Source organism: Salvelinus namaycush, chromosome 25 (genome assembly GCF_016432855.1).
Source record: "Salvelinus namaycush isolate Seneca chromosome 25, SaNama_1.0, whole genome shotgun sequence".
NCBI lineage: Eukaryota > Metazoa > Chordata > Actinopteri > Salmoniformes > Salmonidae > Salvelinus > Salvelinus namaycush.
In genome coordinates, this window is record NC_052331.1 from 27,915,012 (window position 1) to 27,927,003 (window position 11,992).

At 45.1% G+C, this 11,992-nt stretch overlaps 1 protein-coding gene across 4 annotated transcripts; it reads right to left on the reverse strand.

The window, feature by feature from the left end:
- Positions 1–1,948: 1,948 nt before the first annotated feature.
- LOC120020416 (UBX domain-containing protein 7-like) lies at positions 1,949–11,380 on the reverse strand. 4 transcript variants are annotated; one of them, XM_038964061.1, is made up of 11 exons: positions 11,273–11,380; positions 10,094–10,250; positions 9,847–9,914; positions 9,627–9,692; positions 9,219–9,331; positions 8,871–9,017; positions 5,428–5,518; positions 5,204–5,337; positions 4,463–5,000; positions 4,242–4,321; positions 1,949–2,832 (listed from the first exon to the last, which is right to left on the reverse strand). In XM_038964061.1, exons 1-11 carry the CDS (start codon positions 11,340–11,342, stop codon positions 2,671–2,673), a joined length of 1,626 nt encoding a protein of 541 aa, XP_038819989.1. In that variant the 5' UTR covers positions 11,343–11,380; the 3' UTR covers positions 1,949–2,670. The 4 variants fall into 4 exon arrangements, with proteins under 4 accessions (XP_038819989.1, XP_038819988.1, XP_038819990.1 ...); XM_038964060.1 differs by having other exon boundaries at positions 9,627–9,749; XM_038964062.1 differs by lacking the exon at positions 11,273–11,380 and adding an exon at positions 10,753–11,263 and having other exon boundaries at positions 9,627–9,749.
- Positions 11,381–11,992: the final 612 nt, after the last annotated feature.

The window sequence follows — 11,992 nt, forward strand, 5'->3', positions numbered from 1 at the left end:
CAAAATATTGATGTTTTGTTCCCAGAGCCACTTAGTTATCACTTTGCCTTATGGCAAGGTGCTCCATCATGCTGGAAAAGGCATTGTTCGTCACCAAACTGTTCCTGGATGGTTGGGAGAAGTTGCTCTCGGAGGATGTGTTGGTACCATTCTTTATTCATAACTGTATTCTTAGGCAAAATTGTGAGTGAGCCCACTCCCTTGGCTGAGAAGCAACCCCACACATGAATGGTCTCAGGATGCTTTACTGTTGACATGACACAGGACTGATGGTAGCGCTCACCTTGTCTTCTCCGGACAAGCTTTTTTCCGGATGCCCCAAACAATCGGAAAGGGGATTCATCAGAGAAAATGACTTTACCCCAGTCCTCAGCAGTCCAATCCCTGTACCTTTTGCAGAATATCAGTCTGTCCCTGATGTTTTTCCTGGAGAGAAGTGGCTTCTTTGCTGCCCTTGACACCAGGCCATCCTCCAAAAGTCTTCGCCTCACTATGCATGCAGATGCACTCACACCTGCCTGCTGCCATTCCTGAGCAAGCTCTGTACTGGTGGTGCTCCGATCCCACAGCTGAACCAACTTTAGGAGACAGCCCTGGCGCTTGCTGGATTTTCTTGGGCGCTCTGAAGCCTTCTTCACAACAATTGAACCGCTCTCCTTGAAGTTGTTGATGATCCGATAAATGGTTGATTTAGGTGCAATCTTACTGGCAGCAATATCCTTGCCTGTGAAGCCCTTTTTGTGCAAAGCAATGATGACGGCACGTGTTTCTTTGCAGGTAACCATGATTGACAGAGGAAGAACAATGATTCCAAGCACCACCCTCCTTTTGAAGCTTCCAGTCTGTTATTCGAACTCAATCAGCATGACAGAGTGATCTCCAGCCTTGTCCTCATCAACACTCACACCTGTGTTAACGAGAGAATCACTGACATGATGTCAGCTGGTCCTTTTGTGGCAAGGCTGAAATGCAGTGGAAATGTTTTTGGGGGGGATTCAGTTCATTTGCATGGCAAAGAGGGACTTGGCAATTAATTGCAATTCATCTGATCACTCTTCATAACATTCTGGAGTATATGCAAATTACCATCATACAAACTGAGGAAGCAGACTGTGAAAATTAATATTTGTTTCATTCTCAAAACTTTTGGCCACGACTGTACATAACTGAAATGGGGACTTTGACTTCCCAGAATGATTAAAGGGATACTGTGAGATTCTGGTAATGAAGTCATTTTTCAACTTACCCAGAGTCAGATAATCTTGTGGATAACATTTTTATGTCTGCGTGCAGTATGAAGGAAGTTAATAGGTAGTTTCGTGAAGCAATGACTGGAAGTCTACAAGTACAGTATAAATGGTATCTACGAGTTCATCTGACTCTGGGTAAGTAAAAAAATGCAGCTTAATTGCCAGAATCTTGCAGTATCCCTTTAACCTGACCTGACATTTTAATTAGATTTGGATAAAATTCAATGTACTGGGTTCTAGGAATATAGAAAGCACCATACAAATACTCCAAAATGTATTCAAGACAGTTGTATGCAACAATGTTAAACTTCTCACTCAGACCAGAACTCCACAGCTTGATAGCTCTCCCACTGTTAGGATTCTTAGCTCACAGCGAAGATGATGAAACCCTGTGACAGACATATCCAGTCTGTGGGTAAAGGTTTAAAACAGATTAGTAGTATTGGACATGGCCCCAAACAGAATCTACTTGTTACCTCTCCCTCATATCTGACTAGACAAGATATATATTAGTTATAGTTGGGCTAGTAAGAGTGATGACACCACCCATTGCTTACACTGACCCAGATCGTTCAGTACATTGGGGAGGGGGTATCAAGAAATGATCATCAGCACCAACACTATACTTCTGAGGTTGTGGTCACAATTTAGTCAGATTGCAGATAGACAAATACGTGGTAGAAATGGAATAGAGCAAACAAGTTTCCCTTTGTTTTTATGATTATATTTCAGCATCTTTTCTTGGAAATGGGGTAGAAAAAAAAGATATATATATATATACACACACACCGACTAAGACTAAATGTCAATCGCTACACCACTCCTGCAGGTTGACAGTTGAGGACCCCACCCCCCAAAAAAAGAATCCCTTGAACGACCCTACACCCCTCTCCATCGATTCCTGTATTCAAAGTCCCCTCACCCAATCAGCAAGTAGAAGAGCAAATTTGGGAACAATCAGAGTTCATGTCGCTCCTTTACCTGGCTGTAGGTGTTCATGAATCAAAAAATAAGTATTAACTTCAAAAAAATATCTGACATTTGACATCCTTTAGGGATAATAGTCTGTAAAGTTTTCCTGAGCCAACTCTGATGCCAGCTCTGATCATTATTTGGGGGCCTCAGCTTCTTTCTAACAGTATCATTAAGGTGTTCTACTCCGATTGGTTTATTACCTCAGAATAAAACTAAAATCCATTCGGTAATTGACGATGAACAACAATGCCTACTAAAAAGAGTACACAGGCCAGTCACTTCCTCCCAGTGGAATGATGGGTAATGAAGTTCATCCACAGTTCGGTGTCCCCAAATAGGGGCATGGTCTAATTCCAAAATAAAAAAAGCCCAGGAGTAGCGGCCTGTAACATCCTCCCGGGTCACTGGTGAAATGGGCATGGTCTGAAGATAGAAAATGCATGGCTTAGTTCCTTTCCTGCACAAATACAGTCTCCTGTGGACAAAGCCCCGCCTCCTGCAGTGTGACGTCATAGTCCAAGTGGGCCAGCTTCCGTCGGGGGAAGTTGGTGACGAGCTCGAAGCGTTCGTTGGGGTAGCCCTTCGACTGGACATGTCTAACCAGAGCCTGGAGGGGGTGGAGGACACAGTTGAAGGTAGGTAACGCTTTACTAAATAATGCTTTATAACTGCTTTATAAAGAGTTATATGCATGTATGAGCCTTTATAATGTCTTATAATATCTTAATGTACACTACATGACCAAAAGTATGTGGACACCTGCTCATCAAACATCTCATTCCAAAATCATGGCCATTAATATGGAGTTGGTCCCCCCTGTGCTGCTATAACAGCCTCCACTCTTCTGGGAAGGCTTCCCACTAAATGTTAGAACATTGCTCTGGGACTTGCTTCCATTCAGCCACAAGAGCATTAGTGAGGTCAGGCACTGATGTTGGGCTATTAGGTCTGGCTCACAGTTGGTGTTCCAATTCATCCCAAAGGTGTTCGATGGGGTTGAGGTCAGGGCTCTGTGCAGGCCAGTCAAGTTCTTCCACACCGATCTCGACAAACCATTTCTGTATGGACCTCGCTTTGTGCACAGGGGCATTGTCATGCTGAAACAGGAAAGGGCCTTCCCCAAACTTTTGCCAGACAGTTGGAAGCACTGAATTGTCTAGAATGTCATTGTATGCTGTAGAGTTAAGATTTCCCTTCACTGGAACTAAGGGGCCTAGCCCGAACCATGAAAAACAGCCCCAGAACATTATTTAGTCCGTTGGACAGCCAGATGGTGAAGCGTGATTCATCACTCCAGAGAACATGTTTCTACTGCTCCAGAGTCCAATGGTGGCAAGCTTTACACCACTCCAGCAGACGCTTGGCATTGCGCATGGTGATTTTAGGCTTGTGTGCGGCTGCTCGGCCATGGAAACCCATTTCATGAAGCTCCCGACGAACAGTTCTTGTGCTGAAATTGCTTCCAGAGGCAGTTTGGAACACAGTAGTGAGTGTTGCAACCGAGGACAGCTCACAACCCGTTCTGTGAGCTTGTGTGGCCTCCCATTTTGCAGCTGAGCCATTGTTGCTCCTAGACGTTTACACTTCCCAATAACAGCACTTATAGTTGACCGGTGCAGCTCTAGCAGGGCAGAAATTTGACAAACTGACTTGTTGGAAAGGTGGCATCCTATGATGATGCCACGTTGAATGTCACTGAGCTCTTCAGTAAGGTCATTCTACTGCTAATATTTGGCAATGGAGTGCTCAACACATGGCTGTGTGCTCAATTTTATACACCTGTGAACAACGGGTGTGGCTGAAACAGCTGAATCCACAAATTTGAAGGGGTGTGTGTCCACCTACTTTTTTATATATAGTGTACCGGGGGTTGGGATCAGCTGCATTTCCACTCAGTCAATTCAGGTGATGAATTGAACATCAATTCTTGAACTGGAAATTGACCAGGATTTTGATAAATTCAATTAATGAAGAAAAAAATGTAACACAAGGCCTAGCACAAGAGTACATTCTCACCATAAGCTTGGCCTTGGACGACAGGGCGATCTGCTCTCTCTGTCCGTCTGGATAGCGCAGCATCAGTCTGGCCTTGGGACCTGGACACACAATACAGAAAGAGTGCAGTCAGAGTAGGGACGGATGAAGACGTAAATCGTAGATACACACACACAATCTAGACACTTGAACATGATGCACAGACACACACACACACACACACACACGCATCATTTTAGTACCATTGTCATCAAGGCAGTCGAGGTCGGAGGTGTCCGTCTTAACAGATTTGGAGCTTTGGCCCGTTGAGGTGCGATGGTTCTCCCCAGAACGATGCTCTGAGTCTGGGTCGGCCTGGGAGCGGGCCGGCGCAGCCGCCAGAGGCTCCAGGTGGTTCTTTTTGCTCTCCTCTTTCCTGTGGCTGTTCTCTTTGTGAGGGGACTTCCTGTGACGGGCAGGTGGGCTGTCCGGCTGTGGCGGGGGCTGGGGGGCTACAGCTGCAGATGTGGGAGGGGCTGGTCCAGGAGGGGTGTCTCCGCCCGTGGAGCAGGAGCTGCCCTCCTGGGGTTCTGTTGTCTCGTTGTCCGAGCCGTCGACAGAGATGAGGCCCTCGCTGTCGGAGAAGGGCTCCTCGTCTGAGTCTCCATCCGAGTCTACCTCTACAGAGTGGGGGGAGTCGGGGAGGTCGGGGGCGGAGGACGACTCATAGTGGGTCTCCTGGAGGGAGGCTTTGATGGCTGCCTCCAACTGGCTGTCCTCACTGGCGTCTATCAGACTTTCCTGGGATAAAACAGACCGAGAAGACAGACATAGACATAGAGAAAGAGAACAGAGGTGTGAGATAGACAGAAGTGATAGAGAGAGAGTGAACAGTGAGAGAATAAAGTGATAATGTGACTGGAATGAGCAATATGGACAGTATTTAATAAGAAAGAGAGGGAGAGAGATAGCGAGAGAAAAATAGAGAGTGAGCAGAGACTCACGGAGCGGGCCCGTTTGGCCGGGGGCGGGTGGCTGGACGCCGGGCCGTCTAGCTGGCCGTGTTCCGTCAAGAAGCCCGTCACCTGTTCCAGAAACGACGCAACATCCAACTGGTTCCACTCCACCATCTTCTGACCTGCAGAACGGTCAAACACGAGCATCGTCAGTCATACCTTTTTAGTATTAGTAACTGTTTAAACACTCAGAGACTCAGAGCAGGCCTCACCTGTGCGGGGGTCCAAAATGGAGATATAGGGAAACTTATTGAGCTTGTAGAACTGGATATACCTCTGGCCCTCTTCACTGTCATGGTACACCTGTCGATACACACGTGCACACAAACACATAAACTGCACAGACACACAGCAGGCTAGCTCCCCTCAACACGACTCTACGGCACACAGTGCATACGCGCGCGTGTGGATGTGACAGCTTGTGTATGCATGAGAGTTATGAAGGAGAAAAACAAAAAGTTACAGTAGATAGTTTTTCATCCAATCGGCAAACAGATTTTTATGCGAATATTCTAAAATCTGCATAAAGAAAATGTGCATTTTCCCACCAGTGGTGTTTCTACCAAACTGACATGTTGCAGATAAAAATCAGTGTGTGATGACGTAGTGCACACAAAACGTACTTTTTCGCTTAAGTTTTTATGTACTAAGTTCAATGTGTTTCCATCGCATTTTCAACTCAACCGATAGTTTTTTCACAAAAATAGTTACATTAAATAGCAAATGTGCCTCCTCTGGTCTTAGCACCAACGCTTTAGCCAACAGCTGGCAGTACGCAGTGTGGGTAGGCAGTACGCAGTGTGGGTAGGCAGTACACAGTGCATTCGGAAATTATTCAGACCGCTTGACTTTTACCATTTTGTTACACTACAGCCTTTTTCTTAAATTGATACAATGTATGTTTTTCCTCATCAATCTACACACAATACCCCATAATGACAAAGCGAAAACAGGTTTTTGAATTTCTTGCAAATGTATTAAAATAAAAAACAGAAATAGCTTCTTTTTTTTTACATAAGTATTCAGACTTATGCAATGAGACTCGAAATCCTGTTTCCATTAATCATCCTTGAGATGTTTTTACAACTTGGAGTCCACCTGTGGTAAATTCAACTGATTGGACATGATTTGGAAAGGCACACACCTGTCTATATAAGATCGCACAGTTAACAGTGCATGTCAGAGCAAAAACCAAGCCATGAAATCAAAGGAATTGTCCGTAGAGCTCCGAGACAGGATTGTGGACAGTGGAGATGGGAGAACCTTCCAGAAAGAACACCATCTCTGCAGCACTTCACCAATCAGGCCTTTATGGTAGAGTGGCCAGACGGAAGCATCTCCTCAGAAAAAAGGCACGACAGCCCACTTAAGGACTCTCAGACCATGAGAAAGAAGATTCTCTGGTCTAATGAAACTAAGATTAAAATCTTTGGCCTGAATGCCAAGCGTCACTTCTGGACTAAACCTAGCACCATCCCTATGGTGAAGCATGGTGGTGGCAGCATCTTGCTGTGGGGATGTTTTTCAGCAGCAGAGACTAGTCAGGATCGAGGCAAAGATCAACGGAGCAATGTACAGAGAGATCCTTGATGAAAACCTGCTCAGGACTTCAGACGGGGGCGAAGGTTCACCTTTCAACAGGATAACAACCCTAAGCACACAGCCAAGACAACGCAGGAGTGGCTTGGGGACAAGTCTCTGAATGTCCTTGAGCTGCCCAGCCAGAGCCCGAACTATAAACCTGATCAAAAATCTCTGGAAAGACCTAAAAATAGCTGTGCAGCGACGCTCCCCATCCAACCTGACAGAGTTTGAGAGGATCTTCAGAGAAGAGTGGGAGAAACCCCCCAAGTACAGGTGTGGCAAGCTTGTAGCGTCATACCCAAGAAGACTCAAGGCTTTAATCGCTGCCAAAGGTGCTTCAACATAGTACTGAATAAAGGGTCGGAATACTAATGTAAATGTGATATTTCAGGTTTTATACATTTGCACAAAAAAATATATATATATACACACACAGTTTTTGCTTTGTCATTATGGGGTAGTGTGTGTAAGTTGATGAGGGGGAAAAAAACTATTTAATACATTTCAGAGTAAGGCTGTAACGTAACAAAATGTGGAAAAAGTCAAGGGGTCTGAATACTTTCCGAATGCACTGTATACTGCCCATCCACGCTGCGTACTGCCCATCCACACTGCGTACTGCCCATCCACACTGCGTACTGCCAGCTGTTGGCTAAAGCGTAGGTGCTAAGACCAGAGTAGTCACATTTGCTATTTAATGCAACTATTTTTGTGGACTTCACTCGCATAAAACTGTGGATGGAAACTTGGTTATTAACTTCTTCTGAATGGTAAGGCGACATTTCAAATCAATCCACGATTGTGCACCCCAATATATATCAAATTTTATTAGTCACATGCGCCGAATACAACAGGTGTAGACCTTACAGTGAAATGCTTACTTACGAGCCCCTAACCAACAATGCTGTACAAAAAAAATATGAATAAGAAATAAAAGTAACAAGTAATTAAAGAGCAGCAGTAAAATAACAATAGGGAGACTATATACAGGGGGATACCGGTACAGAGTCAATGTGCGGGGGTACAGGTTAGTTGAGGTAATATGTACATGTAGGTAGAGTTATTAAAGTGGCTATGCATAGATGATGACAACAGAAAGCAGCAGCGGTGTAAAAAAAATGCAATGCAAATAGTCTGGGTGGCCATTTGACTAGATATTCAGGAGTCTTATGGCTTCGGGGTAGAAGCTGTTTAGAAGCCTCTTAGACCTAGACTTGGCGCTCCGGTACCGCTTGCCGTGCGGTAGCAGAGAGAACAGTCTATGACTAGGGTGGCTGGAGTCTTTGACAATTTTTAAGGCCTTCCTCTGACACCGCCTGGTATAGAGGTCCTGGATGTCAAGAAGCATGGCCCCAGTGATGTACTGGGCCGTATGCAATACCCTCTGTAGTGCCTTGCGGTCGGAGGCCAAGCAGTTGCCATACCAGGCAGTGATGCAACCAGTCAGGATGCTCTCGATGGTGCAGCTGTAGAACCTTTTGAGGATCTGAGGACCCATGCCAAATCTTTTCAGTCTCCTGAGGGGGAATAGGTTTTGTCGTGCACTCTTCATGACTGTCTTGGTGTGCTTGGACCATGTTAGTTTGTTGGTGATGTGGACACCAAGGAACTTGAAGCTCTCAACCTCCTCCACTACAGACATGCTTTTAAGTTATGTATCCAGTAGGTCCCTCAGGTCCTCTGGCACTGGACTTTTAACTATCCCAAAGCCTAGGACCAAGAGGCATTGAGAGGCAGCTTTCAGTTACTATGCCCCATGCCTCTGGAATAGCCTGCCAGAGATCCTGAGGTGGGCCGAAACTGTGGACATATTTAAAAGGGATCTTAACACATTTTGCTTTGCTTTTCCTTAGGGTCCTTTTTTAGTCTTTCAGTTTCAAATTGTTATTATTTTGTTTTTGTTTCCCTCTTATGTTTCTTGTGTAGTAAATATTTCAGTTTTTATTTACATTGTTTATTCGTTTTTTCCTGTCAAGTGCATTGTGTTGCATTCATGTCTGAAATGTGCTATATAAAGCTTGACTTGATGTGCAAGTGCACGTTCATCTCCGTCTGTGTGCACACTGCATACCTGCCAGAATATGAAGTGCTCCCTGATGATGGTCCGGACCGCGTCGTTGCTCCACACGTCTCTGTTGAGACACTGGCAGGCAAAGTCCTGCACATTCTGGATGTTGATCATCAGCCACTTGTTCTCCAGCTGACCACAGTCCTTCGCCTAGAGAGAGAAAGGAGCCGGACAGGTATGAGCAATTTGGTAATAGCTCCACCTTGCCCTTTGGCAAGCTCGGTGGAATTGTTGCCGTACTGCTTAGAAACCCATCCAATCCTTTCAGCTAAGGGTGGTTTGGATGAGGGTCGACTGACAGTCCTCCAGGTCTAGGGAGCTTGGGTGTCCAGGGGGGAGGGGGCTCCTCACCGTCTCGAAGCTGCCTTTGTGCATGAGCTCAACGGGGGGCCGGAACAGGTCCGCCAGGGTGCTGAGCTTCTTGTCCACCACACTGCCGTTCCTCAGCTCCTGCTCCTGGCGGACTGAGGGAGGGCAGAGAAGCCGTTAGCGTTTACATTAAGCTCCAAAAGTATTGGGATAGTGACACATTTCTTGTTGTTTTGGCTCTGACTCCAGCCCTTTGGATTTGAAATCATACAATGACTTTTGGAGCTCACTGTAAAAGAAAACCTGACCATGATCACAACACAAGTACAGCTTTAAGTAGTGCTATGCCTGATGGCTGTTTGGCACAATTCAGGAACATGGATTTAGCACACAAACCCCCATTCTATGCAAACACACACACACCTACACAAAGACCGGTAGGCTACTTACTTGTTTCTGTTTGGAAGTCCCTAAAACCGTCAAATATGGACCGGGCAGGTCTTCGTCGCTTTGGTGCTGCGAGAGTTATGGATGCAGAGAGAGCGTGACAGACAGTTAGATGGACTGAGATGGCTACAGGGGGAAACAGAGAGGGAGCGCCATTGAGATCCATTAGGATCAAGTTGTAGTCAGGTAAGCTAAATGATGGGTTGGCACTTTAGTACTATACCTCCAAACATAGGCTCTGGCTCTACCAGTATGTCCTGCTTCTGAGGGATTGGCGCCCGCACTTGATCACTACAAAAACAGACAATATTAAACTTCAACTCCAGGAGAGCAGACCTTTCTTTTTCTTATTAACATGCTTTTAATTAAAAACAGCAGGGACCGTATTGGCGATCTCTCAAAGTATGGGTTTGTTTCAACACAGGCTCCATATCAGGACTCTGCAGTGATGGAGCAGGCCACTGACTCACTCTGCAGGGGGAGCTCTGCTGCTAGAGGCCCCTGCTGAACTGGAGCTGGTGCTGGGCTCCTCTGCGATCCCCCCTCCGTCCAGGAACATGGTCACTGCCATTTCTAGATTGTTGTTGCATGCTTCTAGCATATGCTTCCCCACACTCTCTGTGGCACCTGGGAGAGTGTAGTAGCATGCATGGACACGGACACACACACACACAGAAATGTCAAATGTGGATGTTAAAAAAGTTACCCGATTTAAATCTGAAATATATTTTGATGCATTGAATAATTTGTTGGTTGACTTAATCCCTATTATGAAATCTTTTCCGAGCTCTGAACCCCAAGGATCACACCAAAAAAACGGACGGTTGTGCGCATGCGTTGTTCTTGTTTGAGAAACGCACTGGCAGAACAGAATAATGCCTGGTACTTTCACTATGTGAACGGTTCATCTCCGTGCATGGTAATCAAGAACTGCGTAAAATGATGTGCAATTTACATGCAATCTAAACTTTAATGCAAACATTGCTGCATCTTTAGATGGTTAGACTTTATCATGTTCGTTTCACTTTTCAAGTATACTCGACAGAGAACATGGATACTATCACAAAAAATGGGATGTATTTGGCCAAATTGCCATCTATATCGACATAATATAGAATAAATCAATTACCATCTCAGCCATGCAAACTTTGTGTAACTTTAGCAGAAAGAGGCTGGTCCGGTGCTTCTTGAACATGACATGCGGGAGATATTCCAGCCACCATTGCGTTATAAGGCGGAACCTAGGCTAGGTTAGCTCGACTAGATCGATGTTATGTTGTACCCAACGCCCATTCCACTAAAACGAGACAACATGGCTAACGTTAGCTATTGCACCTCCAGAGAGTCTAAATTACTTTTGTGGAAACTCTAGAAAGCATTTTTTTGCGTCAGGCATCATCCCAAGACAATTCTAGTCTTTCCTGTGGGTCATTTTTGTTAAGTTAGATGCTCCATTCTGGTGATCACACACACACTTGACGGTCGTGTGCTCCAGTTCGTTTTTCCCTTGATGACAGGGGGCAGTAAGCATTGATGCCCCGTCAGTTTCCTGCGCAGCTTTCTGTGATGCTTGGGCGACATTACTATTTTTGGAACATAACTCATTAACAATGAACATTGCAAGAATTAAAGGAAAAATTGAATTGTACCTGTAATCGCTGTGAACTGTTGTATTAACCCATTCACCGCCGGAGCTGATCCATCCCCGAGCGCCGCCATCTTACCGCGACCAACAACAACACAAATGATGCGCGTACGTACTGCCGTTCTGTACTCGCGAGCTTTGTCTAGATGTGACACACAAAGACTCGTGTTCGATTGTGGGTAATGTATTTCATTGCCCTGTCTCTGGTTTGACTACATTGGCTGAATAGTAGGCCCATACAGTATGGGGGAAACTACTCTGAAAATATAGTTTTATAATTACATACACTAAAGCTACACTTAAGAAAATGTGTTTACTTAACTAACTTTACTTTGAAAAAGCAGTTCACTACATCCAAGCTACTATGTGAAAAATTATCATATCTAAAGACTAAATTGCAAGAACACATCACTCTGGAGTCAGATGTTGACAGAATTTTGTGTATTAAACACAAAAACTGTTTCAAATGAGAATTAGGCAGGTCTGGTGCAAAAAGAAAAAGGAAGGAAATTATCTACCCATTTTATTTTTGCCAAAAAAGTAGTGTAGTTCCAATAGTTATTTACACCCCTTGAGGCTGCTGAGGGGCTCATAAATGACTGGAACGGAGCAAATGGAATGGAATCAAAAACATGGAAACAATGTTTGATACCATTCCACTTATTCTGCTCCAGCCATTACAATGAGCCCGTCCTCCCCAATTTAAGGTGCCACCAACCTCCTG

Bases quoted from the DNA above. Each gene is read 5' to 3' on its own strand.
- LOC120020416 (XM_038964060.1), bottom strand. From the start codon at position 11,342: ATGGCGGCGCTCGGGGATGGATCAGCTCCGGCGGTGAATGGGTTAATA. The intron at 9,915-10,093 runs GTGAGTCAGTGG...CTGTTTTTGTAG, and splicing joins AGCAGAGCTCCCCCTGCAGA to TGATCAAGTGCGGGCGCCAA. The intron at 9,750-9,846 runs GTATAGTACTAA...TTCCCCCTGTAG, and splicing joins GCCAGAGCCTATGTTTGGAG to CCATCTCAGTCCATCTAACT.